The 27,500-nt window shown below is 43.8% G+C and overlaps 3 protein-coding genes and 1 long non-coding RNA gene across 4 annotated transcripts in view; 2 read left to right on the top strand and 2 right to left on the bottom strand.

Annotated features, from left to right (window-relative positions):
- Positions 1 to 632, top strand: part of LOC130385988 (bromodomain-containing protein 8-like) — a gene marked incomplete at its 3' end in the record, with an annotated part of 10,259 nt that extends 9,627 nt beyond the window's left edge. The window contains exon 18 of the mRNA XM_056594776.1: positions 383 to 632. Within this exon, the coding sequence (XP_056450751.1) occupies positions 383 to 632 (250 nt within the window). The remainder of the gene's footprint in view (positions 1 to 382) is intronic.
- Positions 633 to 665: 33 nt separating this feature from the next.
- On the top strand, positions 666 to 2,935 carry LOC130385351 (uncharacterized). The gene is made up of 3 exons (XR_008895995.1): positions 666 to 707; positions 858 to 902; positions 1,370 to 2,935. It is a non-coding gene; the product is annotated as an uncharacterized LOC130385351 (long non-coding RNA).
- A 580-nt stretch (positions 2,936 to 3,515) lies between these two features.
- Positions 3,516 to 11,108, bottom strand: LOC130385339 (dnaJ homolog subfamily C member 18-like). The gene is made up of 8 exons (XM_056593808.1): positions 10,558 to 11,108; positions 9,846 to 10,035; positions 9,279 to 9,424; positions 8,678 to 8,887; positions 8,126 to 8,238; positions 7,450 to 7,559; positions 6,930 to 7,102; positions 3,516 to 5,526 (listed from the first exon to the last, which is right to left on the bottom strand). The coding sequence occupies exons 1-8, from the start codon at positions 10,688 to 10,690 to the stop codon at positions 5,402 to 5,404; spliced, it is 1,200 nt and encodes a 399-aa protein (XP_056449783.1). The 5' UTR covers positions 10,691 to 11,108; the 3' UTR covers positions 3,516 to 5,401.
- Positions 11,109 to 14,648: 3,540 nt separating this feature from the next.
- The window catches only part of LOC130385987 (protein phosphatase 3 catalytic subunit alpha-like), a 13,225-nt gene continuing 373 nt past the window's right edge, over positions 14,649 to 27,500 (bottom strand). Inside the window, exons 2-13 of the mRNA XM_056594775.1 lie at positions 26,985 to 27,143; positions 25,801 to 25,912; positions 23,682 to 23,827; positions 22,981 to 23,120; positions 20,013 to 20,089; positions 19,199 to 19,294; positions 18,392 to 18,517; positions 18,062 to 18,139; positions 17,004 to 17,088; positions 16,506 to 16,603; positions 15,574 to 15,624; positions 14,649 to 14,821 (exon numbers count right to left, since the gene is read on the bottom strand). Of these exons, the coding sequence (XP_056450750.1) occupies positions 14,649 to 14,821; positions 15,574 to 15,624; positions 16,506 to 16,603; positions 17,004 to 17,088; positions 18,062 to 18,139; positions 18,392 to 18,517; positions 19,199 to 19,294; positions 20,013 to 20,089; positions 22,981 to 23,120; positions 23,682 to 23,827; positions 25,801 to 25,912; positions 26,985 to 27,143 (1,341 nt within the window). The remainder of the gene's footprint in view (positions 14,822 to 15,573; positions 15,625 to 16,505; positions 16,604 to 17,003; positions 17,089 to 18,061; positions 18,140 to 18,391; positions 18,518 to 19,198; positions 19,295 to 20,012; positions 20,090 to 22,980; positions 23,121 to 23,681; positions 23,828 to 25,800; positions 25,913 to 26,984; positions 27,144 to 27,500) is intronic.

The raw sequence follows: 27,500 nt of genomic DNA, 5'->3' as shown, positions 1-27,500 counted from the left end.
TGAATGTGTGCATTAAGTCGCTTTTGATGAAAGCATCTGCTAAATGCGCCAAAATGTAAATCCATTGACTTGCTGATCCGTACTGATCCGAAAATCTGTCAGTGTGTATTGTACCGTATTTAGATTTTGTATGGGTTTTTCTTATGAATACCTTATATGCAAACTCAAAAACAGCTTTACATATATTGATTGTGTGTGTGTGTGTGTGTGTGTGCGTGTGCGTGCATGCGTGTGTCCGCCGTGCGTGCGTGTGTGCGTGTGTGTGTGTGCGTATGTGTGCGTGCATGCATGCGTGCGTGCGTCCGCTGTGCGTGCGTGTGCGTGCATGCGTCCGGCGTGCGTGCGTGTGTGTGTGTGTGTGTGTGTGCGACCTCCCGGCCAGGCCGATGGACCTGTCCACCATCAAGAGGAACATCGAGGCGGGCGCGGTGCGCAGCACGGCCGAGTTCCAGCGGGACATGATGCTGATGTTCCACAACGCCGTCATGTACAACAGCCTGGACCACGACGTGTTCCTCATGGCGCTGGACATGCAGCGCGACGTGCTCGAGCACGTCCAGCAGTTCCTCGCCACGCAGCTCATCATGCAGACCGCCGCGGAGGCCGCCGCTGCTGGGGGAGGGGCCAAGAGGGGAGGGTGCGGGGCCGGCGGGGGGAGGAGCCAAGAGGGAACGCAGGCGAGGAGGCAGGACCACGCCACGGATAAGGTGAGTGGGGGGGGGGTGAAAGAGAGTAGGCGTGCTGCTCCTACTTAAGGGTTGGTCGATAATCTAGAACTGATTAAGTCTTTTATCTGCCATTGTCGCTCCTTCTTTCTTTCCCCCTCTCTCCATCTTTCTCTCTCTCTCTCTCTCCAGGATTGTGTGACTATGGCCTCCCCTGCCTTCCTGCTGTCTCTCTTTGTAAGTGCCCCCTCAGTACATCCTTACATCTGTGCCAGACATCTTTTTTTTTTTACATAATAACGCAGCCTACACATGTAGGCACAAACGCATGCTTGTTCATGTAGGCACAAACGCATGCATGTTCATCAGCTATTGTATCGTGAACTAATGGGTAATGGTGTGTAATATTTTCTTCTTGCAAAGTTGATTACGTAACAAGTTAGTGACTAGTAACAGTGAAAAACAGTGATTTAATTTCCCCCAAATATTAGCTACCGTACTTATTATTTAGTTAGTTATTACTTTATTAAAGAGTCGTCAATCAACTCACTATGCAAATGTTAGTCTTAGCCTGAAGCACAGTGTCCTGTGTGTGTGTGTGTGTGTGTGTGTGTGTGTGTGTGTGTGTGTGTGTGTGTGTGTGTGTGTGTGTGTGTGTGTGTGTGTGTGTGTGTGTGTGTGTGTGCGTGCGCGTGAATGTACAGGATGGGGGCACTAGGGGGCGCCGCTGTGCCATTGAAGCAGACCTCAAGATGAAGAAATGACTACTTGCATTCGTTGGTCCCTGGACTGAATTACATTTTGATTTTCATCCATTTAGTTGCATCGGTTTTCCATATCAGCACAAAACAGGGTTTGATGAAAACTGTTACTGTTGTGAAAGGCTAATTGAGCTCATGAAAAGCATTTCTACTTTAACAGTTAGGGCACACAAAGGTCACAACCTACTTATACAACACTAACCACAGCCCACCTTCACCTTTATGTAGACTTACAGTAATATTCTCCTGCAGTGACTTGACTAACAAAGAAAAATGAGGTGATTACTAATGCCCGAATGCCAAAGATAATTTCAGTTAATTATCTGGGAACACTTTTACACTTCTAGTTTGGTAAAGAATAAGTCAATGTTTTTATCAATGTGTGTTGTGCGCATGTGGGTCTGATACTGTTTGATTCTATCACTAATGCACAAAATATTTTCGTGATTGACAAGTTAACCCGAATACATTTCATAAAAAAGGCGCATCACAGCACTGAAGTCTGATATGTGGAGTAAGTGAGTATTATGGGATGTTAAAAAAGATGATTAACAACATTAATTCTTACTAAAGACTGCCTAACTACCTTGCAGCTGTGATACCACTTATAGTACTACTACTACTACAACTGCAAATACTGACTAATACTAGTGTTATACAAGACCGTGTTTTCATGTTCTACCTAGATAGATTTACGGGCTGAAACTCTGCTTGTGTATGTGTGTGTCTGTGTGTGTGTGTGCAGCCAGTATACCAATATTATCAACAGATAACTGGATTCTTAAGATGAACCTCTCCCCTAGTGGCAGTGCTGCCGCGTTGGTTCCATCAACAGACAACCAAGACGCCGCGTTTAATCTTAGAAGCAGAGAAAAACATGATATATCGCCCATTTCTAACCATACTGTCCTATGCTTCTTCCATTTCCGTTTATAAACATGTATGTTTTGACTATTGCATTTGTGGTCTTCATCTGATTGTATTGTTACCGTGACAGTACATAATATACTGAAAATAAGTATTTCCATTGTTTATGTTTTATTATGACTGCCAGGCTGTTGGTTTAGACTCCCAGGGGGGCGAAATAACTACCAGGGGGTCGAAAACAAGAAATATAGCAGTCTGCAGCCCGTAAAACACTGGGCTTGGCCTGATGGTTTTGACCCCTGTGTTGGAAGGACATACCACCATCTTAGTATAGGATGGTGGTTTGTTTATATGTTTTTCCTTGAGCAACTGTGTGATTGCCAGCTGTAACATGGTATTATTGTATTACCTTCCCAGTGCGACTAAAATTGTGTTTGAGTCCTCACATGCACAAACAATGTTCTAACTTTAATCAAAGTTAAACCATGTCCATAAAGCGTGTGTGCAATTATAAATAAAATACAAATACAGTGAAATTGACAATAACATCTAGATCCCCTGTGTTTATGTGTATTTTTGACTGTGTATAGTTTTGCTACATGTGTGACTGTTGTGTAATGATTTATAATGTAATAAACTCATTGGACCCAAACGGTTGTTTTGTTTTCTTGAAGAAATATAAAACAGAAGAATAACTGTCAAAGAAGAATTTAATAAACCAGCCTGATATTGTGCTTCATACAAACAACACATACCAACAGGTGTCAGCACGATTCACCTGCACACACATCTATACCTGTATACACCTGTACATAGTCCTAAACCTGTATACACACCTATACCTGTATATACACCTGTATACACACCTTTACCTGTATAAACCTGTACACAAACCTGTACCTATACACACACCAGTATACATCCCTGTATACACACCTGTACTCACACTTGCATACACACCTGTGTACACCTGTACCTGTATACACCTGTACAGTGAAACACACCTGTAGCTGTATACATACCTGTATACAGCTGTTTCCTTTCAAACCACTGGCTGGATCAATAATAAGCAGCCAAAAGGCTAGAATTCCATTCATTAAATCTATTTGATAGACAGGCCGAAATCAATTTAAACACAATTTTCATTTGAAATATTGTTTGATATACTTCATTTTAAAAAATGAATTCTTCAGTATCGTAGTTATCTTTCTAAAAGTGAACTAATAATAATAATTTGCTAATGCATGTGAAAAATGAAATTTTAGTTTTGGTTGCTGATCATTCTGCCTTAAAGCAATGTGTACCGGTATATGTCACACAAATACTGTCCAGGTTATTTGAATGTGTGAAACAGCGAGGGTCAGAAGGGAACAGGTTGTTCAGGTAAAGAGTATATTAATGAAAGACATCGCTGGGGCCTGCCTACTGGGGGGCATGCAGCAGAGGGGGTGAAACCTTAAGGAGGAAGAGCGTGAACGGTCACGCACTCACTGGGTTACAGGAAATGTGTGTGTGTGTGTGTGTGTGTGTGTGTGTGTGTGTGTGTGTGTGTGTGTGTGTGTGTGTGTGTGTGTGTGTGTGTGTGTGTGTATGTGTATTTGGGGGGGAGTTCACTAGGGTAGAGCAAAGGTAGGGTGAAAGGACATTCGGATGCATCGAGATGAACCTGGTCAAGAAACAGCCTGACTGCATCATAATGACAATTGTGACAGAACGTCAAGAGAGTCTAGTTGAATATGAGGTTACGTTTTTTAAATTAAGACAGGTTTGCAGAACGTCAGGATGGGGTGGAAGCACAGGGAACAGTTCGGGTCATGTGGAGGTCATGCCACTGTACAGGTTGTCCAGGTTAAGAGGCTAGTGGAGAGGCTATAGAAAAGTCTTTGAGGATTCCTACTCAAAGGAAAATATCTTTCTTGTATGTAGAAACGCAGATCGATCGTGGAATATTCCTGTGTTGTTGTTGAACTTGGTGCCGCATTCCAGTCATTTTTTCAGAGAAAGAATTTTTCTATCCTTGTTGAAGTGTGAACATGCGTGACCATCAGGAGTTTCCGGAAAGTCAGATCTCCCAAATTAAACAGTGAGGTGAAGAGATGGGACAAAATTTAGTACCCGCTTGTGACAACCAAGCTACAGTAGACATCTTTTAAGAATCGTTACATTTATACCATTAGCGAAACATGAGAAAACGTATAATTTTGGCTAACCCTTTACAGTGAATGGTTAAATCTTAACAAAAAGTGAACATATTAAGGATGACATATAATGTATCATAGGGGTGACAAAACAACAGCTTATACATTAGTATTTTTTTTTGGAAGGTGCAAGCCTTTTAACCAAGAACAATATATTAATATGTTAGCGTAAAAATAAACAAACACATGATATAATGTGTTTGTTTAAATTATGCTATGTTCGCTACCTTTTCAACTACACGGTCCTAATGCATGAAAGAAACCAGGGGAAATTATTTATACTTGTCAAGCTAATTTCATGTTAACAAGTACAAGTTCTGCATTGGTATAGTACAGAATCAACAGTCACAGTAGTGGCAATTTTATGTTACTTCATACACGATATATATGAAACACTACTTCATTTTAAATTAGCTCAATCACAGGACTACAATAAAATAAGTTAAATAAATAAATAAATCTGGATATTATGTCAGTTGGTTAGAAGAACTACCGTTAGGGACACGGACATGATCGTGTGGAAAAAAGCCCCAGAACATTCCGGACATTTCAGCCCCTAAGAGATCCTTAATATAAGAAAGTACAAAGCCTACAGTGTACCGCTGTTGCCACCAGTGAGCGTTTCCCCCTTTTTCCTCCCCTTCAAATCCCCCCCAAGGCCGCCAGACACTTCTCTTCCCTCAAACTGGAAAAGGAAAACACCAGCTGTCTGCCAACATGGCCGACCAAACCAAAAACGCTTTCTCAAAAATCCATCATCCATCCGTATCATTTCTCATAAATCCGACTTTCTTCTCCAGTCCTTTTGATTCTTTAAATAAAACTAAAACAAAAAGACTTTCCTACTCCCAAGACGAACCTGACAAATGAAGCCGTCCTTGTTCTTGTTTTTTTTCTTGTTCCACCGACTTTAATCGCCCCTCTGCCGTCCGATGAAGCGGTTGAGCTTCTCACAGTTGTCCAGGCGCATGGACTCCGCTTTCTGCTTGAGCCGGTCGTCTCTGTACAGCTGGCCCAGGTTGGCCAGGTCTGACTCTGAAAGAGAGGGAGGGGAGGGAGTGAGTAATGAGAGAGAGAGAGAGAGAGAGAGAGAGAGAGAGAGAGAGAGAGAGAGAGAGAGAGAGAGAGAGGGGAGATGGTGTCGATTAGAGCAATTTAATTCAATGAGGAAACAAGAGGGGTCTCTGACCACTAAATAGTTCAATTATTTTTTATAAATGGATAATAACTCAGTTTTTCTATATTCTATACAAAGCGACTGTCGGTGAATTCACATACATGCACACTAGGGATGGGCAAAATGATTATTTTCCGGGAACTAGTTCTTTCAGTTCAGTTCACTATAACGATTCGTTTATTTGATTCGTTCGTTTTGCTTTGTTCGGTACGTCAGATTACGTCATTTGGTGTCTGCCGCCCCCCCCCCCGCGAGACTGCCGTGAGCATAATTTAAACCACTTCTAGGCTCTAAACCCTGTGGAAATCGAGAAGATACACTATGAAGTATAACCAAACGTCCCACCAATATTTATACCACTTGCTTACTCTCTATATTTCATTCATGGTTTTACATTTATAATTGTATTTTACTTTACATTTAATTCTTCATTGTTCAGGCATTACCGAACTTTCATGGTCATAAATAAAAAATACGAACTGCAGTTTAATTTCTTTGTTTGTTCTTAAATTGACGTAAAATGGAGCAAAGACTCCTGGGATTGGGAAATGCGTTTATCCAATAAACAGATGGAGGTCAAGTCTATTTTCGAAAAAATGTAGGGGGATATATGAGTGGCCCCACGTCGAATGGTATGACCCAAGATACGTCAGACAGAAAGTGCGCATATTCGACGGTACCGCCTTGTCATTGGTTTACCCAGGTGCCATTGCAACACCATTGCTCCCTCTCATTGGCTGAATCTTTGAGAACGTTGTAGACTCAATCAATATAAGTCGCGGGGAGACAAAGCTCTGTTCGTTTGTATATTTCATTTACGTGACCATATTTTTGGTTTATGTTTAAAAGAAAGAATCAAGAACTTCTTGTTTTGGGGAACCAGTTCTTGTCGTTCACGTTCGGGATTCGTTCGTTGTAACGAATCGGTCGCGACCGACACATCCCTAATGCACACAGATACATTAAGGAGCTTGTTGCTGTTATCTGTAATCCACTGAGTCCACCCTAACTCGCTCGCTCAGACATTCTGTTGCCTGTTTAAGAAGAACCACTGGAAACCCTGTCGTAGCAAGACTTTTGCACTAGTGCACACGTTTTGCTTGAGCTTTGCACGATTAATGCATACTCTTGCATGTGCAGTGTTCAGTAGGACACCAGAAGTGCCCAACGAGTGCATGAGGGTTGCATGAGTAGTTAGTGCGTGGGCTTTGGAATGGTGCACGAGTAGGGCCCCCGCGGCGTGCATGAGCTCCTGACGTACTCTGCTGCTTCTCTTTCCAGCAGCTGGTCTGCAGGTGGTCGATGTAGTCGCTCTCGATGGTCTTCTCCAGCTCGTCCAGGGACTCTCCCCGGTACTCCTTCTCAAAGCTCTTGTCAACGTAGTATGGCACGCCCATGTGCTGGGTCTCCCTTGACACCACCAGGCCCATCGCCCTGGGAACAAAAACGCAATCAAAAAAAATCCATACGCGCAAATGAAATAAACAAACACACACGATCAGATAAACACACACAAAAACAAATGAACACAAACACACCAAAAAATAAAAACACACAGACACACAATTAAATGAACACACATATAATCTAATTAAATAATCACACACACACACACACCAATGACACACAAATGGATCCATCTAAATTAGATTAGATTTGGGTGTGTTTGCTGTGCTATAAATTAATACTGTCATGGCCCTCTGTGGACCAGACTTGGGGCCGGGGGCCCGGGGTGTGTGTTAGGGCTGGCGTGCGGTGGGAGAGCAGCGTGGGGGACTGACGGCTTGTAGAAGAGGCTGTAAGGGGGGTTTGTGGCCATCATCTGGGTGAACACGGAGATGAGGATCAACACCAACACTGGGAGCAGCTGCAGGAACGCTGTGAACGTGTTCTGACCAGAGACAGAGGGTGAGAACGAGAGAGGTTTAGGCCCAATCCCATTTCTACCCCTTACCCCTCCCCCTTACCCTTACCCCTTCCACTTACCCTTTCAAAACAAGGGGGAGGGGAAAGGGGAAGGGGTAAGGGGTGGAAATGGGATTGGGCCTAAGAGTGTGAACAAGAGAGAGAGAGAGAGAGAGAGAGAGAGAGAGAGAGAGAGAGAGAGAGAGAGAGAGAGAGAGAGAGAGAGAGATACAGAAGATGTAGAACAAGAAAGAGACAGACAGAAAGAGAGGCAGCATTTCATCTGCAATGCATCACAATCAGTTAATATGTTTACAACTAAATCTTCAAACATACCCTTTCAAGTTCAGCTTTCTTCTAACCCATTAGTGTGTCACCTTAATTTGTATGAATCAACCTGAGGTTTATCTTTATGAGAACTCTTATCATTGTGTTGTTTCCCTTACAAGTCACTTTTTAAAGCAATTCTGCATGAAAAGCGCCATACAAATAAAAGCTTCACTGATTGAGAAAGTCTGGCTCCCAGGTTGATCGTCATGACGACCGCCTCACCTGGCTGGCGTTCGCATCCGGCTCCTCTTCCCGCCTTTCGAAGGCCCGCCGACGGCGCGGCTGGTAGAACTGGGAGTAGGAAGCACCCTGATTGGTGTAGACATGGATGTTTCCTGAGAGCACACACACACACACGCACGCACGCACGCACACACACACACACACACACACACAAACAAAATGCATGCATAAACACATGTGCATGTACCAACTGATGCATTCAGGCAAGATATACAGAGAAAACATACATTTTTTACATAATACAGGTCTCACATATCTTGAAATGTAAGAGAGGTCGGCAGTCGTCACTTCGTGGACACTTCCATCCAAAGTGACAGTGATTTTATTTTTGATAAATGTCATCAAGGGGTTAGGGCGTCTGCCTCAAGGAAGGTGAAAGGGTCTGGTGAGGGCCAGACCCTTTCAGCCGGAGCTAGCCTAGAGATAAGAGCCACTACACTGTCTTCCCTACATACATGTAATACAACAACCATGACCTTACCACACCTTCCCCCCCCCCCCCCCCCCACCTCCACCCCCAGCCCCTCCTACCTGTAGGGAACCTCCCACCGAAGAAGATGTTGAAGAGCTCCTCGGGGCTGATGTCGGCCTCAAAGTCCCGGTTGAAGCTGCGGTAGCGGGCGTTGCGGGCCTGGGCCGTCTGCGTCGGGGGGCCGGCGCCCGGGTGGGGCTGCTCGCCGTACTGGTTGTACTGCTGCCGCTTCTCCGGGTTACTCAGAACGGCGTACGCGTTCCCGATTGCTGGTGGGTCGGGGGGGGGGGCATGTTGGATGGGTGCTTTAGAAACATGGTTTGAAGACAGAAAAGCTAAGCTATTGAAACACCAGGGGTCGTAGGGATTTTAGGGATTTTTTATTTTAGATATTTAAAATATATTTGTTACAGATATAAGTCAACGGTAAACATGCTTGGCTGTAACTTAATACCAATCAGGAAAAAAATGTACCCCGATCTGTACATTTTTGTGAACAGTATACACTTTCTTGATAGTTAGATGTCTTTGTTATATATTATGCAAATGTCCCACGGATAAAAATGAATGAAAGATGATGTGTGGTAGGCATGTGTTACCATGTGTTACCAGGAGAACAATTGTTGTGAATGAGCATGATAGTGGTTTGGTTTGTGATACCTTTGAATGCGTCTGTGGCTCCGGGGGCACAGTTCTTGTCCGGGTGAAACTTCAGTGCCAGCTTCCTGTAGGCCTTCTTCAGGTCTTCATCACTGGCAGTCTTGGCAATGCCCAGGATCTCATAGAAGTCCCTACAATTCTTTATCCTGCAAGTTCACGGCACTTCAGACGTTTGCTTGTTGGGTCATTTTATGTTTTGCCGTTTTAGCAAAGAAACCCGCTCCCATGTTGACTGTGGGAGCGGCGACCTACTGCTCGGATCCCTTCATCAGAGCCTCCAATCCTCCTGAGGACGCTATTTGCTACAGGTGACTCCACAGGCTGAGACACGTGGTTTCATGCAACGTGTGTTTTATGTTTATTTCAATAATATAACTGTACACAAACCCTTATTTAGCATTGACAATGGTTTTGTCGCATTTGCCGAAAGGCTCAGACAGAGTAACATAAATCCTGCGTGTATTTGTGTCGGTGTGTGTGAGTGTGTGTGTGTGTGTTTGTGTGCCGTTTGTGTGTGCGTTTGTGTGCGTTTGTGTGTGTGTGTGCATCCGTGGTTGAAGTGCACACCTGTGAACACCTTGGCGCTGCTCCTCGGTGTAACTCTTCTTCTCGTCCCCGCTTACTCCTCCTCCACCTCCTCCTCCTCCTTCTCCATCTCTAGCCCCAAAGTCCTGGTCCCGCCAGCCGGACGGGGGAGGAACCTGGTCTTCTGGAGGAGATCCAGTGAAGCCGTTCCTCAAGATGGCATCAATTAGCACTGAAGGAACACACAGAGCACAGGGTCAAGGGTGATTGTCATTTGTTATCCAACTGGCCTTGTACTGAACCGCAAGTATCTGTGTGTATTGCATACTTGAATTACACACAAGGAGCACAGCAAGCTACTTATTAAGAGAATGTGTGAGTTATTAACATATATTAAAGGAAATAAACTGCTCGACATAGAAAGAAACAAAACCTGCTGTTAATATGTCAACTGAAAACTGAACATCTAACGGGGATCTGCGTCAAAGCAACTCCTTTAAATAGACGATAACGTTATATAATTTCCTTTCAATACTATGACTACGCTTTGTCTTCTAAAGAGCGAAGGATGTGAATGCAAAAACATATTATCTAAAACAGTATAGCAAATGCACAATAATTATTTTGTTATAACGTTGAGTAATCACATTTTATTCTCCACACAGAGCATGATTGCCTCGACATTAATTGCTGAGTTGGGTGGAAATAAACAGGTGTAAATCTGAGAGTGTGTATGGCCCAAGGCTAATTTTACCTCTGGCCCTGGTGCTGGGGTAGATCTTCTGTGCTTCGTAGAGCAGCTGGAGAGCCTTCTCTTTGCGTCCAGACCGCAGGCACAGCTTCGCCTTCTCGATCAGCCGGTCGGCCTCTTGTTTGTCGATGATCATAGTTTTATAGGAGGGTTATTTCTGCTGATCCAATGTCTCGCCTTGCGAGTAACGGGGTGCCTCCGCAAAGGGCGTCCGTATCATGTGTCAAGACGGCGCTCCGTAGCAAGGCTAGCCCGTTAGCTTCATCTGAGAGCAAGTAGACGGCAGAAGGACAGCAGTGGCTTTGCTATACTAGACCCTGCCAATATGTTATATAGCCCGCCACACCAAAAAACGTCTCGCTTTATCGGGTCAGCCTGTAGTGACGTCCGCTGTACTCGGGACGAGATGTGTCATTTTTAGCAGCAAACACAGAAATAAATAAAGGCAAGCTAATGCGATAATCGCTAAGGGTCTTTCCACTGTGTTATGGTATCTTGAGGTGGGCTACCATGGTGAGCAGCCGAGCTATCAGCTGGAAGAGCGGCCAGACGCTGTAACGTCACATCCGGAGGACAACGTAATCTGCATTTTCATCCTTCATCATGTACATCTTTTTCCTCCATTATTGATGACTTGGAGGTTTCATGGGAATTACAGCATTTTTTACCCACTTAAAGTTGAATGCTAAGCTATTACATAGTTGTTATACATCTAATATTATTATGATTATTTGTATTTATTAATATAATAAATGATTATGTAATTGCAACCCATGTCCATTCAAACATGAAGATAAATAACTAAATAATGAAATAACTTTGACTAACACGTGCTTGAGTGTCAAAGTGACCTTTCTTTTCATGTAACCTTTGTAATACAAAGAGCTAAACTGTTCTCAACTCTGTATACAATTGTCCAATTTACGTTCCAGTTATAAGCATATGCTCTTGTATACCATCATTGTAAAAAAAGGTTTGTGATTGTCTGGGATTTGGTGGCTGTTCTTCAGTAAATTCATTGGGTTTCACTGTTGAGATACATGTGAACATTGCTAACCATTTGTCTTATCATGTAAGAAAAAAACACAACATTGCAAAACCATTTTTTCATGCATATTTTATTCAAGAGTAAAAAACGTGATTTGTCCCATAGGGCATGCTTATAATGTGTGTATTTATTAGGAAGTCAAATGCCAAAACTAATATTCCCAGAGATATACAGTAAGAAAAATCAAAATACAGTAGAATCCATGAGTGTTTTAAATATGCATGTATTCCATGCAGTAACCAGTAAACAGTGAAACAAAAAGGTAACCATAAGCTTAAGAATATTAAGAATATCAGCAATAAATATATTCCAAATATAGCATTTTTGCTCAAAGGTATGTGAGACGCATGATTTTCTCTTCGTGTTTCGTTTGTTTACGTTTGAAAACCATGCTTCATGCAGTGGCATGTTGCGCTTCACTGAGAGTATGTTGTTCCACACTATTCAACAACCTGTGTATACCAAAACAACCAAAGAAGAGAACGTAAGGCGTTAAACCTCAAACTTGTGTTTCCCCATATACAGAATGATATGAAAAAACATTGGTTATGAATAAATAGTCCTACATAATTAAAAATAAATTAATAAATAATATTTAAACGAAAAAGAAAAGAAAAAAAGCCATAAAAAGATGTATAAAAAACCAAGACAGATATAACTTTACAAATATAGTTCAAAAAGAAAATAATTCAAGTTTTACTATTTTGAAACACAATTATCACAATTAGAATATCACATTACAATTAGGAACTTGATTGCATGCGTTGATGCGTTCCATACCGTAGATGCTGTGTTAAAAACCACTGTTTTTCATAATTGTTCATCGTTACAATTAATATACTTCTGTGATTAAATAGAAAGATGAAATATAAAGTACAAAAATATTCACTGCTGGAAATTCTAAAAATGTATGTGGCAGCATGTGTCATTTTTGCGTATTCCTCAGAGATGAAAACCCTTCCAGTGTCCCATATTCTATGTATTTCTTAATAGCATCGTATTTAAATGTTTGTGTATTGTTGTATTTTTGCTGCAGTTCTGTGTCTCTTGTCTCTGTAACTTTAGCACCCCCTTGCGGCGTTTTAGGGTGTAGCATATAGTATCTTAAATGAGGTGGGACTGTGAATGAGTAGGTAGCTCCCTTAACGGCTTCATAGCCAAAGTACGTCCTGATATTTTAGGAGAAAACTAAACCCAGCCATTGCTGACCGTTTATCGAGGGAAGGCTACTATTTTCAGATGAATATACTCTCTCATTATTCTCTATTCACTATCAGAGCAAACTCAAAACAAACAAACATGCAGTAAAAATAAACTTTATGGAGTTCAAGTTCTGAAACATATATATTATTATATATATTTTCCATTTGAAACATAGTTGAATTGTATTTCCATAAGGTAATTATCGAAGTGCACGCTTTTTATTTTATTTCCTGTGATAAAGGTCCTCCAAGATCCTCAAGTCTCGTTGCATTTGGAGGTCATGATTATTGATATTAAATTAGTCTAAATAAATAATTAGAATGAGTATTCTTTGAAAATATCATCAAAACTTTGAAGTGCATTAAAAGCCTCTGAAAAAAGTCAGTGCATCACATGACAGGAAATGCCCAAACTCCCCCTTTTCTTTTTACTTCGGACGCTACGCAGCAGAAGCGACGCAGGTAGTGGTTGGTACCAGGGTCATAGCTTTCGTATTTTATGTTTAGGTTTTTATACATTCACAAATTTCAGTTGAAACCCCAGAATGTCTTTCTGGTTTGCGTCAGAGCCAAGCATCTAGAGTATGGCGTTGTAATTTTTCCGTAGCTTGTCCAAATGTGCCCTCATTCAAGAAGGAACACTGATCGGATTCTTTCTTCTTCTTGAGAAAAGTAAAGGAGGAGAGGGGAGGTTGTGTCCACAACACTTCCAATCACTTCAAAGCATAGGAACTCCTCCTTTGGCCTGGGCAAAGCAGTTGGTCGGTTGGGCCTTGTGGCCAACTGTCCAAACAGCAGAGGAAAAACTAGACCCGCTGAAATGTTTAACTTCTTCAGAGGCAGAAGAGGAACTCAATCACAGGGTGTTTCTCTAGCAGGTTATCAGGGACTGGTGAACCGAGGTACGAATCAGGCCCACTTCACACTTTCTCTGATGATGATGTCGGTGAGGCTGATGACGATGGAGGGACGTTGAGAGCAACAGCAGAGCACAGATTTGATACCCACTCTAGTGAGAGAGAGGGTGCGGGTTCGACACCTTGGCAGTTTTGTTTTGGTGGACTGGTCACAGACTGTAAAACATGCTCAATGGCCTCTTCCCTCATACATTAGTGCCATCCTACCAGAAAAAAAATCAATCAATTCCAGTCCTCTGGTAAGTTCTGACTTCACGTTGCAAAAGGTACACAGTCCTCAATGGTACTCAAGTTTTTTTTCTTCCAGTTATATTTAACAATACTATCAAAAGATGCGCAATAATAATAACACAATTTTCTTTTCTTTTCTCCAGATGACACAAATTTGTCGATGATCTTAGTAAACAGTGGATGAAATGGTGAGATGATTCATGGGTTCTTATGTTTGCCTGACAGTTGAGAGAACTCGTGTGGAATTCCGGTCACTCTGTCGTCTCTAGCGAATCAGTGAGCGATCCAACAGACAAACCGCAGCCCTCCAGCCAATCACAATCCACCTCCATAGCCCCTATTGGCTCCTCAGGCCCCGATAAGAGGACTAGGTCGTCAAAGCTTGGCCTCGTATCCACGCAGTGGCCAGATGCAAGGTTGTTTTGTATGTGTATATTTTCTAAATAAGTTTGATGGGTTTCTAGGTTTTTGAGAGAGAGAGAGAGAGTGTGTGAGTGTTCTGTCCGCCCGTTTTGGTTTCTGTCTGGGTTCTCTGAGGCGTTGTAATAAGTGCTGCGGCGTAGCGCGTCAGGCAGCACAGGGGGTTCTGAGGGTTCTCAAACAACAGCGACGCAAACACCGCGGCAACCGCGCGGCAGCAGCGGCGTTGTGGCGGCGGCGGCGGCAGCAGCAGCAGCAGCAGCGACCGCGCGGTCGTCACTCCAGCCCGCTGCCGTCGTCGGTGCCGTTGGCCTCCGGCGCGATGGTCTTGCTGCCCGCGACGACGACGACGCGGCCGCCGCCTTCCCGGCGGGGGGGCATGCGCTCGTTGATACGGTCCAGACCCTTGGCATCCGCGAAGCAGTTGATCTTCAGCGAGAAGCCACGCCCTGGCGGATAGAGAAGGAGAGAGTCAGAGAGAGAGAAACACATTGAGAGAGAGAGAGAGAGAGAGAGAGGGAGAGAGAGAGTCAGATAGAGAGAGAAATAGACAAAGATAGACATAGAGAGAGAAACTCATTGAGAGAGAGACGTAGATAAGGGAAGGGGAGATAGAGGGAGACATACAGAGCGAGGGGAAGAGCGAGAGAGACATGGGAAAAAAGAGACAAAGAGATTGAACGAGACATAGAGAGGAAGGCACATAGAGAGAGATATAGAGAGAGAAGGAAACAAACCAGTGAGAGTTAGGCCACACTATACTCACTAAATGTGAAAATATTAATTGTACTCCGTTTTGGCTTTGTTTAGCCAGTTTCTTCTTTACCGAAAACAATGACGTAGACTTCAAATGGCATGCAGACATCAGCTGGCATTTTTTTATTGTTTTGTATATTAACTGTTGTATTTATGTTAGAACATTGGTCAGATCTCATCTTATCTAGGGACAGCTATTGCCAATAGCATAAACTACGTAACAAGTTATATAATGCAATGCATTCTAATGACTTGTCGCACAAATAATATAATGTGTCTGTGTCTGTTGTCGTCCCTGAACACATTAAACTCAATTATAATGTCATCCAGCTCAAGTGGTCTTGGAATGAGAGAAGGTTTTAGCTGACGGTTCAGTGTGGATGGATAGCGGTTTTGGAAAAAGCTGTATAGACGGAACATTTTGACTCGAAAACAACATATTTACCTTCTGAGTCTTCTGGCTCTGGCTCAATCGCTTCTATGGCCTCGATAGTGGCTGTAGAGGAGAGGAGCGAAGGAGATGAGGAGAGGAGGAAGAGGAGGAGTAGGAGGAAAGGGTTAATTTAAAACAAGACATGTAAATGCTTCAAACAGGCTGAGCTGAATGCACTGAGCAGGCTAGATCTATACGATAAGCCAAGAATGAACTCTCACTTAGCAACAGTTGACATATTTGTTATAATTCAATTTCTGAGATTGTTTTTACATAAATGGAGACAGGGAAGGAGGGAGAGAGAGAGAGAGAGAGAGAGAGAGAGAGAGAGAGAGAGAGAGAGAGAGAGAGAGAGAGAGAGAGAGACATAGACAGAGATAGAGAGAAAGAGTCAGAGAGACAGAGAAATAGACAAAGATAGAGAGACATACAGAGAGAAACACTGAGAGAGAGACAGAGAGAAGGGAATGGGAGATAGAGGGAGACATACAGAGCATGGGAAAGAGAGCGAGAGAGAGAGACAAAGAGATTGAACGAGACATAGAGAGAAAGGCACACATAGAGAGATATATAGAGAGAAAGGAAACAAACCAGTGAGAGTTAGGCCACACTATGCTCACTAAATGTGAAAATATTAATTGTACTCCGTTTTGGCTAGAGAGCTAGAGCAATGGAGGCAGAGAGCATTGCCTGTCGATTTTACGGGGGAAATTCATTGACTTGAACTGAATTGACACAGACAGCCGGTCAGAGAGCTAGAGACAAAGAGAGGGAGAGGTAGAGGGCGAGCGAGGTAAAGACACAGAAAGGAGTGCTGTGTATAAGCGGCGGTGGTTGTGGCTGTGCAGCAGCTCTAACCCCTAACCCCTTGTATACAGACTGTATATAAGGGACAGGTTCTGGAGGTGGTGGTGGTGGTGGTGGTGGTGGTGGTGGTGTCTCACCGCTCTGCAGGGTCTCTGCCCCCCCAGCGAGGACACCGCTGGGCAGCATGCCAGTGGGCGTCAGGCCCTTCAGGGTCAGCACGTTCTCACTCTCCTCCCTGGAACAAAACAACCACAGTGATGGACTCAGTACCCGTACTGCAACATACACACATACATACACGCAAGCACAGGCAACACACACACACACACACACACATGCGCGCATGCACACACGCACACGCACACACACACACACACACACACACACACACACACACACACACACACACACACACAAACACACACACAAGAACGCAGAAATAACGCATGAATGCAAGCACACACAGTCAGCTGCACCAATACCACCATGATACATTCGAAAACAAGACCTAAGCCCAACTACGACAGCCTGACCCGAACCCGAACACACAGACCTGCTGCACAGGCACACACACAACAAACAAGCACACCAACTCATTCTCTCTGTCCCTCTCTCTGTTCCTCTCTGTCTCTCACCTGAGCACAGAGAACATCTTGGCCATCTTCCCGATGGCTCGGATCTTATTCTTGATCACCTCCTTGCGGGCTGCGGCGGCGTTTGCTGCAAAACAATTAGCATAACATCACTATGCATGCATCCTAACCCATCACAACATATCATAGCGTAGAAACACATCACAACACATAGCAACATTTCATAACATAGAAACCCATCACAACACCGAAACACATCACAACATATCATAACATATCATAACACAACACATCACAACACAACACATCAGAACCCATAACAACATATCATGACATAGAAACACATCACAACCCATCAAACATATCATAACATGGAAATACTTCACAACCCCATCACATCACAGCACAACACAACACATCATAGCACTTTTGAGTATTAAGGAGTTTGAGTTAAGTTTTTACTGATGCAAAATGATTTATTGTAGTAATAAGTAAGTTAGTGTCAAAGAAGCAATTGACACTTCTTAACAACAAAGTATTTGATTCAATGGCCATGGAAGACACTGAGGCAGTATTTACTGAGCACCCTCAGCGAGACAATGGATGTACATGATTCTTACAGGGAACCTTTCACATCAGGGGCAGTGTTGTCTGGCAGAGTGCAAGACAACCAAAGGAATCGACAAGATAAAGAAGTCAGGAGATTGGCATGGTCTCGGTATCGGACTTCGTTTGCTATAGTTAACTTTATTGTGTTGTTGGGCGGCAGTAGCTCAGGAGGTAGAGCGGGTTGACTTGTGACCGTAACTGCCCAACCCTCACTGCTCCTGACCAGCTTGCTGTCGCCCTGCGTGGTTGCCTCTGCCCTATGTGTGAATGAATGGATTATTTGGATAAAAGCGTCAGCAAAGTCCACTAAATATAAATGCTCAGCTGTGAATGCTAACTAACATGAAACCCTTCATTGGAGAGGAAGGGAGCATTTTTAAGGTGCAACTATCATTTATACAAAGGCCGGGTGAATCAGCTCGTAGCAATGTGAACAAAGTCTGTAGCATTTGGGATATTATTATCAGGATGAGTTTTTCCTCGACACTTACCGTCGAAGATCTCCTCCTCGTCGTTCATGAGCTCGTCGTCGGAGCAGATACTCAACACGTTGACCAGCATCTCTGTGACTGAAGGACACACACACACACAAGTTAGGTCGCTGTCAGACAGGTCTTTTTCTCTTTAAATCATGTGTGCAATCCTGTCCAGTAAAAATAAGCTAGTTTGTTGCTTCATAAATGCAAATATCCTGTAGCTTTCTCTGTTTCAGTTAATTACAAAACTAGAATTTGAGTTGAGTCTTGGCTCATTGGTAACTTCATTGTTTTATCTGAAAACACTATCAAATGATTGATGGATGATTCAGTGGTAACCTATACCTTTCTCTCCAACAAAGGGGAGGGACCAAGTAAAGACGTCCATGAAGTTGGGCAGCCAATAGGGATGCGGGGAGCAGTTGAACTGTCTGATGTTCATTACGTTGTTCTCGTACTTGAGAACAGCGGCTACAGAGAGAGCAGGGGACGGACGGTGAAAACAAACATTATATATTATATATATATGTACAACACAGTTATATGTAAAAGATTTATCACACATTTTCATCCTAAAATATTATTTAGTTTTTTAACACGTATAATAGGAGGCCCTAGACGAGCAATAGTGTATAATTTGCAAACGAATCGCCACCAGATGGCGCCAGTAAGTCCAGGATGACGCCGTTATATCGGAGAGATATTAAGCCACATGCACAGTCAGCGATCCCGACAGCCCCCCACCCACGCTCGCCATCCACATCTCCATGGGAAACCAGGACACAGCCACATGAACCGGACAAAACGGACCGGACTCACACAATCAAATGTAACTGGTAACAGACGTTTGTTTGAAGAGATTGCTTTGTAGCTCCTGACGACAACCAGGTGCAAATGACGTATGAGGGCTACACTGTTACTACTTCCAACTGGCTTGCTTCCACTGATCATTTGTAATAATAGATTATAGTAAATTATACAATGCTGTCTAAGGTTGTGGTTCATAAGAAAAGCATCGATAAGGACAAGGGAATGAGGTAAGTAACATGCGTATAAATCACTTATACAAATCGCTAATAAGAGCAGAGTTAACGATTCTATGTTTTGCTCTAGCAATCCAAAGCGTACAGCACAAACAAGTGTGTCTGACACTTAGGTTGTTGTAAACATCGGCAGGTAGTTGGGAGGCGGAGAAGAGTGATGGTGAAGGGAAGCCAGTCGTCTGGCTCTTGCGGTACATCCGGTAACACCGTAACATCAACAACACATATATAGATGTATGACGATTTATAGTTCACGCTTGTCATCGCAGTCACCTAGCTTGCCGGTTATTGGCTCATGTTATTCATTGTATAATTCACAGATTATTATATTCAATTCACAGTTATTATGATTTATCTTTTATACAGAGTATGGAATATTCATGCAGGCGTGAATATGAGCCTTCTTTGTTGTGACACACGGTTATCACAATGGGATTCTAGTTATTGTTATAAATGTACAATTGATAGCGAGAATAAATATGTGTCAGGACACGATTTTCTTTCATAGACTTTTATTCTTCTAGGCTGTCAATTATTGAGGGTCCTATGTCTAAGTGTGTGTTAGAGTGTGTGTCAATGTGTACGTGTTAGTGTGCATGTGTGTGTTTGTGTGTGTGTGTACGTGTGACTGTAAGTGTGTTAGCGTGCTGATATGTGGGTTAGTGTGTTGTGTGTGTTTGTGTGCATGTATGTGTGTCCGTGTTAGCGTGTATATGCGTGAGAGATTGTGTCTGTGTGTGCGCATGTGTGTTTGTGAATGCATGTGTATAAGTGCGTGTGTGTGTGTGTGTGTGTGTGTGTGTAAGTGCGTGTGTGTGTGTGTGTGTGTGTGTGTGTGTATGTGTGTGTTGTGTGTGTGTGTGTGTGTGTGTGTGTGTGTGTGTGTGTGTGTGTGTGTGTGTGTGCGTGCGCGTGGACCTACCCAGCATCCTGGGCCTCATGCGCGCGGATCACTGATAACAAGTTGTTGCTCTGCAGAAACTCACAGACAGCCGGGTAGCTGTGGGGACAGAGGACGCCATTGGTTCAGACAGCCTTGGTTGGACATTTTCCTGGGTAATACTCCCTTCCCATTGGCTGGCTGCTCGTCGAATATGACTGGACGAATAAAGTAGTTTTTCTTAATGTTTCCTGAACATTAGTGAATGGAATGGGGGCAGGATGGTGCAGTGTTTTGGCTTTTCGACTCCCAGCCGGAAGCTACCAAGTTCGATTCCCGATGTCCTTAGTCCACCAGTAGGCATTCAAGTGCAAAGGCGCCCCTTAACTCCTACTTGCACCTCAATGTCTCAAAATTAAAAATTCACTTCAATAGGCTTTGAATAAAAGCTTATTGGTACCTCATATAATATTAAATGTGCTCCCTCAGACATTAAACAAAAGCTATCGTGCAACGCTTACTTTGACCCTCCCTTCCATTCTGTCCTATCCTGCAACATGCCCCTCCCCCTTCCCTTCCTCGGAGTCAGTGCCACCCAGTCACATCAAAGTTTCACAAGCGCTTTTAAATATTCAGGCGCTGGGGGGTTTACGCTGGGTGAAAAACAACTCGACCCTCCCTGTGCTGCTGCCGAGACAACGCTCTCGCCCTTGTGACGCTGTACGGCATACTGCCTCTTCCTATTAGAACTAAAACAAGAGGTCACATGACGATTCCCTACAAGCCCATTGGATGATGGTGTCATCACGATATGGTTAGTAATGTTGATTTTGACTATTGTTTGATATGGTGTAGGTGATTAAAGTGCTGGATTCATGAACGGGTAATATATATCATCAAATATATTGATGATCAAAGCTCTTTCAGAGTAATTTGTGTTGATGTAAATGTTGTCAGTGAGATACACCCACACAGAGAGATAGAGAGAGAGAGAGAGAGAGAGAGAGGGAGAGGGAGAGGGAGAGAAAGACAAGGATGAGGGTGAGACGGAGGGTGAGGAAAGGTTTGGTATTCTTAGAGCAGTGCATGATACTCTGACTGTGGGAATCATTGAATGGATGTGATGTTAGGACAATATTGAAAGCTGTACTGCTGTAACCATTTCACCGAAATATGGTGAGCGGCTGTCTTGTTAGTTATTGTGAATGTTCATTGCGATATTACAAATGATGTTGTTTGGTTGCAGGCAATTTTTTACTGAGAAATGCTGCAGTATGATTTCCAAGGAAGGTAACAAAGAAATAAAGGAATAAAGAAAGAAAGACACAAAGGAAAAAGGAAACCAAAAAGAAAGAAATAATGAAAGACATAAGAAATCATAGCAGAACCTACACACAGTATATTCTCCACAGGCCTGAAGCCTCCTGCGGTAGCCAGAGAATACAGTGACGCTAAAGTTATTACAAAACGCTTTCTCCGCTGCTTACATAACAACTCAACCGGCCTGAATGTGAATTTTAAACGCTGAGATGGAATGTGTTAAAATATGATGGTCTATGACTAGCCAAACTGGATGAACGCCAGCAGAGCTATCGGGCTCTGTAGCTTTCAAGAGAATACTCTGTTATACAGTATGACCCGCTGCGGGAATAGTACATGTGTACTGCAGAGATAGTACCGTGTACTGCAGTGTGCATGTGGTGGAGCTCGACCTACTGTGGCTGTACATCCGTGTACTGCAGGGACAGTGTTGTTTTACGTACTGTTGCCTACTAAGGTGAAAATACTGTGTACTGCAGCTATAGTTTTGCGTTATGCAGTATGACCTACTGCATTGACAGTACTTTGTTATGCAGAATGACCTATTGTACTGCATTGGCAGTATTGTGTTATGTAGTATGACCTAGTGTACTGCATTGGTAGTTCAGTGCTATGTAGTATGGACTACTGCATTGATAGTACTGTTCATGTAGTATTGCCTGCTGCATTGATAGTATTGTGTTATATAGTATGAACTACTGCAGTAATAGTACTGCGTTATGTAGGATGACCTTTTGCATTGATAGTACTGTGCTATATAGTGTGATCTACGGCAGTAATAGCACTTTGGTATGTAGTATTAGCACTGCATTATGGAGTATTTCCTCTTGCCATGAAAGTACTGTGTATTGCAGTAATAGTACTGCATTCTGTAGTATAAGCTTCTGCAGTAATAGTACAGCTTATCAAATATACTGAGACCTACTGCAGTATAAGTACTGCGTTACGTAGTATGACCTACTGCAGTATAAGTACTGTGGCACTGCAGTGATTGTACTTATATAGAGATGCCAACCTAGTTTTGTGGCCACTTTTATCTATTACTTTGGGGAATGCACCCATAATGATGTGTTAAGTGCCCACTGTGTGTGCGGATGTGAATGTGTGTGTGTGTGTGGGTGTGTAGAACAGTGTGTGTGTGTGTGTGTGTGTGTGTGTGTGTGGTGTGTGTGTGTGTGTGTGTGTGTGTGTGTGTTGTGTGTGTGTGTGTGTGTGTGTTCCCACATGTGGTTATATAGGTCAGGACATTCCACCAGCAAGCAACTTAATGAAGGAGATACCGCATCAAAAGTTTGAACAAAACTATCCATCCAGCCATCCATCTATCACCCAGCTATCATCCATTAATCCATCCATCCATCTATCTATCTATCTATCATATAATCCTCCATCCATCCATCTATTACCAATCTATTATCCATTAATCCATCCATCTATCTATCTACTATCCTCCATCCATCCATCTATCAATCCATCTATCATCCATTAATCCATCCATCTTTCTATCTATCCATCTATCAATCCATTCATCTTATCAAACCGGAAACTTTCTGGTGACTAGAACTCCTGATGAAACTTTGTATAAGACCGACGGACCCCGAGGGGAGAACCAGGTGTGGGTGAGGACAACGCGAAGATGGTGTGAAGAGGGTGTGACGACAGTGTGAACACCATGTGAAGACGGATCTCACCTGTAGAAGTAGGAGCAGCCGCGGACTGAGTTGTGTGTGAAGAAGTCTTGGGTCTTCTCGTTGCCGTAGTCCTCCAACGGGTCCGACCACAGCAGGTCGCACATGGGGCCGAAGGCAGGGGGCTCCTTAAACCTGTCCAGCTACACACAGAGAGGGGGAATGGTAGGGGGTTGGTTTGGTTAAAGGCTCAGCATACAAATGTACGCTCTGTTCAGAGACACAGGCATTAAAGGGGCTTAGGATTGAGAGCAAATGTTCCCGAACATTTCCTGCATGGGGTCATGGATCTGCACCTGCAGTTTGCCTGCTGAAGACCAAGTAACATTTCCGGTCATTGCCTTAAAGGGGACATATTATTCCACCAGGTGTGGGTTTGATCACCCATTAGTAGCCGTTTTGAAAAACCGACATGTGTCCACCTAGATGTATAGAGGAGCAACGTTTGCTACAGTCCACTGGGTAGGCAAGTAGACTGATCTATCCAGCATACATTTAGGTGGACACGCCCACTTGGAACGTCAGAAGAGGCAGAGTTTCAAAACGTCTTGTAGCGGCTAATCACACCAAGTCAAGACCTGGTGGCATGATATGTCACCTTAAACGTTTGTGTTGTAAATTCATTGACGGCAGAGGCAGGTAAAGGGTTACATCCATTTGACGTCAGACACATTTCACAAGCACTCATTTAACGAACACCCGACCTTCTTGATGTCGTCTAGGGTGTGTATCTCAGGTGAGAGGCCTCCGTGCACGCACAGGAACTGCTGGTTCATGAGCGCGGCCAGGGGCAGGCAGTCGAACGCATCCATGCAGGCGTCGTACACCTGCTCCGAGTACTTAATCTTACCTGCGGCAGGGAGGGGGCAGAAATGTCCAAGGGGAACACACATCCAACACTTAAGTCTAAAGCGGATCTGGCCTGCTAGATCTTGTACTGCAAATACCTGTACCCCAGCGTTACCCCAGGTTACACCAGCGCCGTAATAGCACCCTAGCTGTTAGTTCAACCCATGAATTAACCGTTATGTATCACACAAAACATTATGTTGTTACTTTTAGTACAATCGTGAGCAGGTAGGGGGTAAGGGCATCTTGCTCAGGAATGCAGACTGTGGACGTTGGGAATTGCACCAAGAACCTTTCAACTGGGTCAAACACTGTAACAAAAGTCAAACACCATAACTCTGAAACTATCCTGCACCACCAACAACACGACTTTGAAAACTGTTCATTGATGCATTATCTCATACTGTGTCAACCAAGACAAATAGGATTCCTTACTTTGAATGATTTCTACTTTGCCATTGAGTCTGAGGTGTACAGGAGAGGTAAGAGGAGGCAGAGGGGTGAATTCACCCTTTCATCCTAACGTCGGAGCGGGGCTACATTTAGCCGCTGTGTGGAGTGAGTTTTACCAGGCGACCTTCTTTTGAGGAGCGATAATGTCCTGATTGTGTTTCCTGTGGGCTGACCTACTCTCCTCTCTCCTGTCTTTTCTTATCACACGTATCTTTCAAAGCTCATGGCGTTAAAGGGTAAAGACTGGCCTGGGCTATTCATATTTGATGAACATCCTAACCATATGTACTGTTTTCCTCTTTTCCTCTCTTTTTATAAAACCCACGTATAATAGTCGAACTGAAATACAGAGTAGCCAGTTCTGGATACAATCCACAGCAGTGTGAGAAAACCGCATCGCACGGGACACGACCAAGGAGGAGAGGGAGGAGAGGAGGAGGAGAGGAGGGGAGAGAGAGAGGGGGAGGACACGACCAGAGGAGGAGAGGGGAGGAGAGGAGGGAGGAGAGGGGGGAGGAGGAGAGGGGAGAGAGGAGGGAGGAGAGGGGGGGGAACACGACCAGAGGAGAGAGGAGGAGAAGGGAGGAGGAGAGGGGGGAGGAGGAGAGGGGGGAGGAGATGAGGGAGGAGAGGGGGGAGGAGACACGACCAGAGGAGGAGAGGGGAGGAGATGAGGGAGGAGACACGACCAGAGGAGGAGAGGGGAGGAGAGGAGGGAGGAGACACGACCAGAGGAGGAGAGGGGAGGAGAGAGGAGGGAGGAGAGGGGGGAGGAGACACGACCAGAGGAGGAGAGGGCGGAGGAGAGAGTGGAGGAGAGGGCGGAGGAGAGAGTGGAGGAGAGGGGGGAGGAGAGAGTGGAGGAGAGGAGGGAGGAGGAGAGGGGGGAGGAGAGGAGGGAGGAGAGGAGGGAGGAGGAGAGGGGGGAGGAGGAGAGGAGGGAGGAGAGATTGGAGGAGAGGAGGGAGGAGAGGAGGGAGGAGAGAGTGGAGGAGAGGGTGGAGGAGAGGAGGGAGGAGAGAAGGCAGGAGAGGAGGAGGAGAGGAGGGAGGAGAAAAATGGGGAGAGATGAGAGAATGGAGGAGAGGATATGGTAGTGGTGAGAGGATGGAAAAGAGGGAGAGAAGATGGAGGAAAGGAGAGATGGATAAAGTGGGAGAGTGGAGGAGAAAAGAGGCAAAAAAGGTAGGAGAAGAGAGACAAAAAGCAAATGGAGAGTTGGAACGAGGAGAGAAAGGAGGACATAAAGGAGGAGAGGAGAGACGAAAAAGAGACAGGAGTAAACAAAACAAGGAGGAAAAGCTAAATAATAAAGGACAGGAAGTGAACCAGGAAACATGATTCAGAGTGATATTCCCCGCTGTGGTTCCTAGTTGCTCTCCAGCTCAGAAGAATCTCTCCTTTATGTATAAACTATTTATAAAGATGTACACACGTCGTTGTCATCCGGGGTCTTGAAACAGAGGAAGCTATCACAAGCTATTACAAGCTATCACAAGCTTGACAACGTGTGTTACTCACATTCTTGTTTGAAGGTGAAGTATTCTGTCAAATGTCTACATTCATGGTTGCCTCTCAGTAGAAATAACGTCTTTGGATAAAGGATTTTCAGCGACCAAAGGTATAACACACACTGTAAAGAAAGAAAGAAAACACAAATACAAAGGGTTAGTTTGCATATTAAGACACAGACACACATGCAAAAGCAAATGTAAAAATATCACATAAATCCACATCATTCATATACTATCAAAGCATTTGAATGAAAGCAGAAATTAAATAAATAATGTAACAAGGTCGATCAAATCTTAAAATATTCATTATGTTTAGTCTAATGGCTTTCTACTAAAATGTTGACAGTTCGGGGAACAGTTCCTGCTGAACACTACACTGACACGCATGTCTTGAATTATTACTACCGTCCATGATTTCGCCTATGCATGATTTCCTTTGTTTGTGATGATTCATCTTGCTCAAGGACTGTCACCAGCATGTATTGACGGTGCCTTAGATACATAAACAGTGTTTCATAGGCACTTTTTCATGAGTGTCTTCAAATGAGTATACCCAGTGGGAATCAAACCCATTACCATGGCAGTTTTAATGCCTTGCTCTACTAGTTTGGAATTGATATGGAATCAAACCCCATACCATGGCAGTGTTAATTCCTTGCTCTACCGGTGGAGCGAGACGGAACAATGTGCTTTGATTTCCATTTTATTTAAACTCATCCGGCTGAATCCATATGAATGAATGAATTTCCAGATTTGTTTTTGTTTTTGTATGAGCATGTGTTCCTTATGCACAGCTCAGTAAAGACACACTGGGTTTGTAAGGCTGGACTCAATCTGATTTGCATGGTTAGCCGCACTAGTGGTGGCGAAATGTGGCTCAGGAGGTGCCGCGGGTTGGCTGGTAACCGGAAGGTTGCTAGTTCGAATCCCGGCTCGGAGGGTCGAGGTTTCCCTGAGGAACACGCCTCACCCCGACTGCTCCCGCCCAGCTGGCTCTGGCCTTGGGCGGTTGACACCGCCGTCGGTGTGTGAATGTGTGAATGAACGTGTGAAATTTAGATTGTAAAGCGCTTTGAGTGCCCACTGGTTAGGAAAGTGCTGCATAAATGCAGTCCATGCGGTCCACTAGTTAGCCTCATTTCCCCCCCTGCTCAAACCGTAGCGGTGTCGCCCCAGAGTGTGTGACCGTACCTCGATGCTGAAGTAGCCGCGGTCCACGTAGTCTCCCAGGAAGAGGTAGCGCGTGGTGGCTGGTGAGCCCCCCACCTCAAACAGCTTCATGAGGTCGAAGAACTGCCCATGGATGTCCCCGCATACTGGAACGCAAATATCATGGTTATTGTTAATACGCTATTACTGTAACATGAATCTATGAATGTCCCCTTATACTAGAACATATGTTATATGATTATTATCGATGCATGATTATTACCATTAATCAAGGATGTCTGCACACACTAGATTATTTGTATTATTATTATGAATCTATATTATTATTATTATACAATAAAAACACATTACAGTAATGTCCTTGCACAGTATAATATATATTATTGTAAATATTAATAATAGACATGGATGTCCCCACACCCTGGTAAATATATATTCATCATACCACTCAAATAAATTATTAATAATAATTCATGGTTGTCCCCAAGACAAGATATATAGCAGTCGTAGTAGCCGTATAAGTAGTAGTACTAGTAG

The sequence above is a fragment of the Gadus chalcogrammus genome, chromosome 7, assembly GCF_026213295.1.
Source record: "Gadus chalcogrammus isolate NIFS_2021 chromosome 7, NIFS_Gcha_1.0, whole genome shotgun sequence".
NCBI classification, from domain to species: domain Eukaryota; kingdom Metazoa; phylum Chordata; class Actinopteri; order Gadiformes; family Gadidae; genus Gadus; species Gadus chalcogrammus.
This window is presented reverse-complemented; position numbering and strand designations above follow the sequence as displayed.

What these genes read in the sequence shown, in the direction of transcription:
- LOC130385339 (XM_056593808.1), bottom strand. Translation starts at nt 10,690, where the DNA reads ATGATCATCGACAAACAAGAGGCCGACCGGCTGATCGAGAAGGCGAAG. An exon ending in CGGATGCGAACGCCAGCCAG is followed by an intron (nt 7,560 to 8,125) that starts GTGAGGCGGTCG and finishes GTCTCTGGTCAG; the next exon opens with AACACGTTCACAGCGTTCCT. An exon ending in CTGGAAAGAGAAGCAGCAGA is followed by an intron (nt 5,527 to 6,929) that starts GTACGTCAGGAG and finishes CCTCTCTTTCAG; the next exon opens with AGTCAGACCTGGCCAACCTG.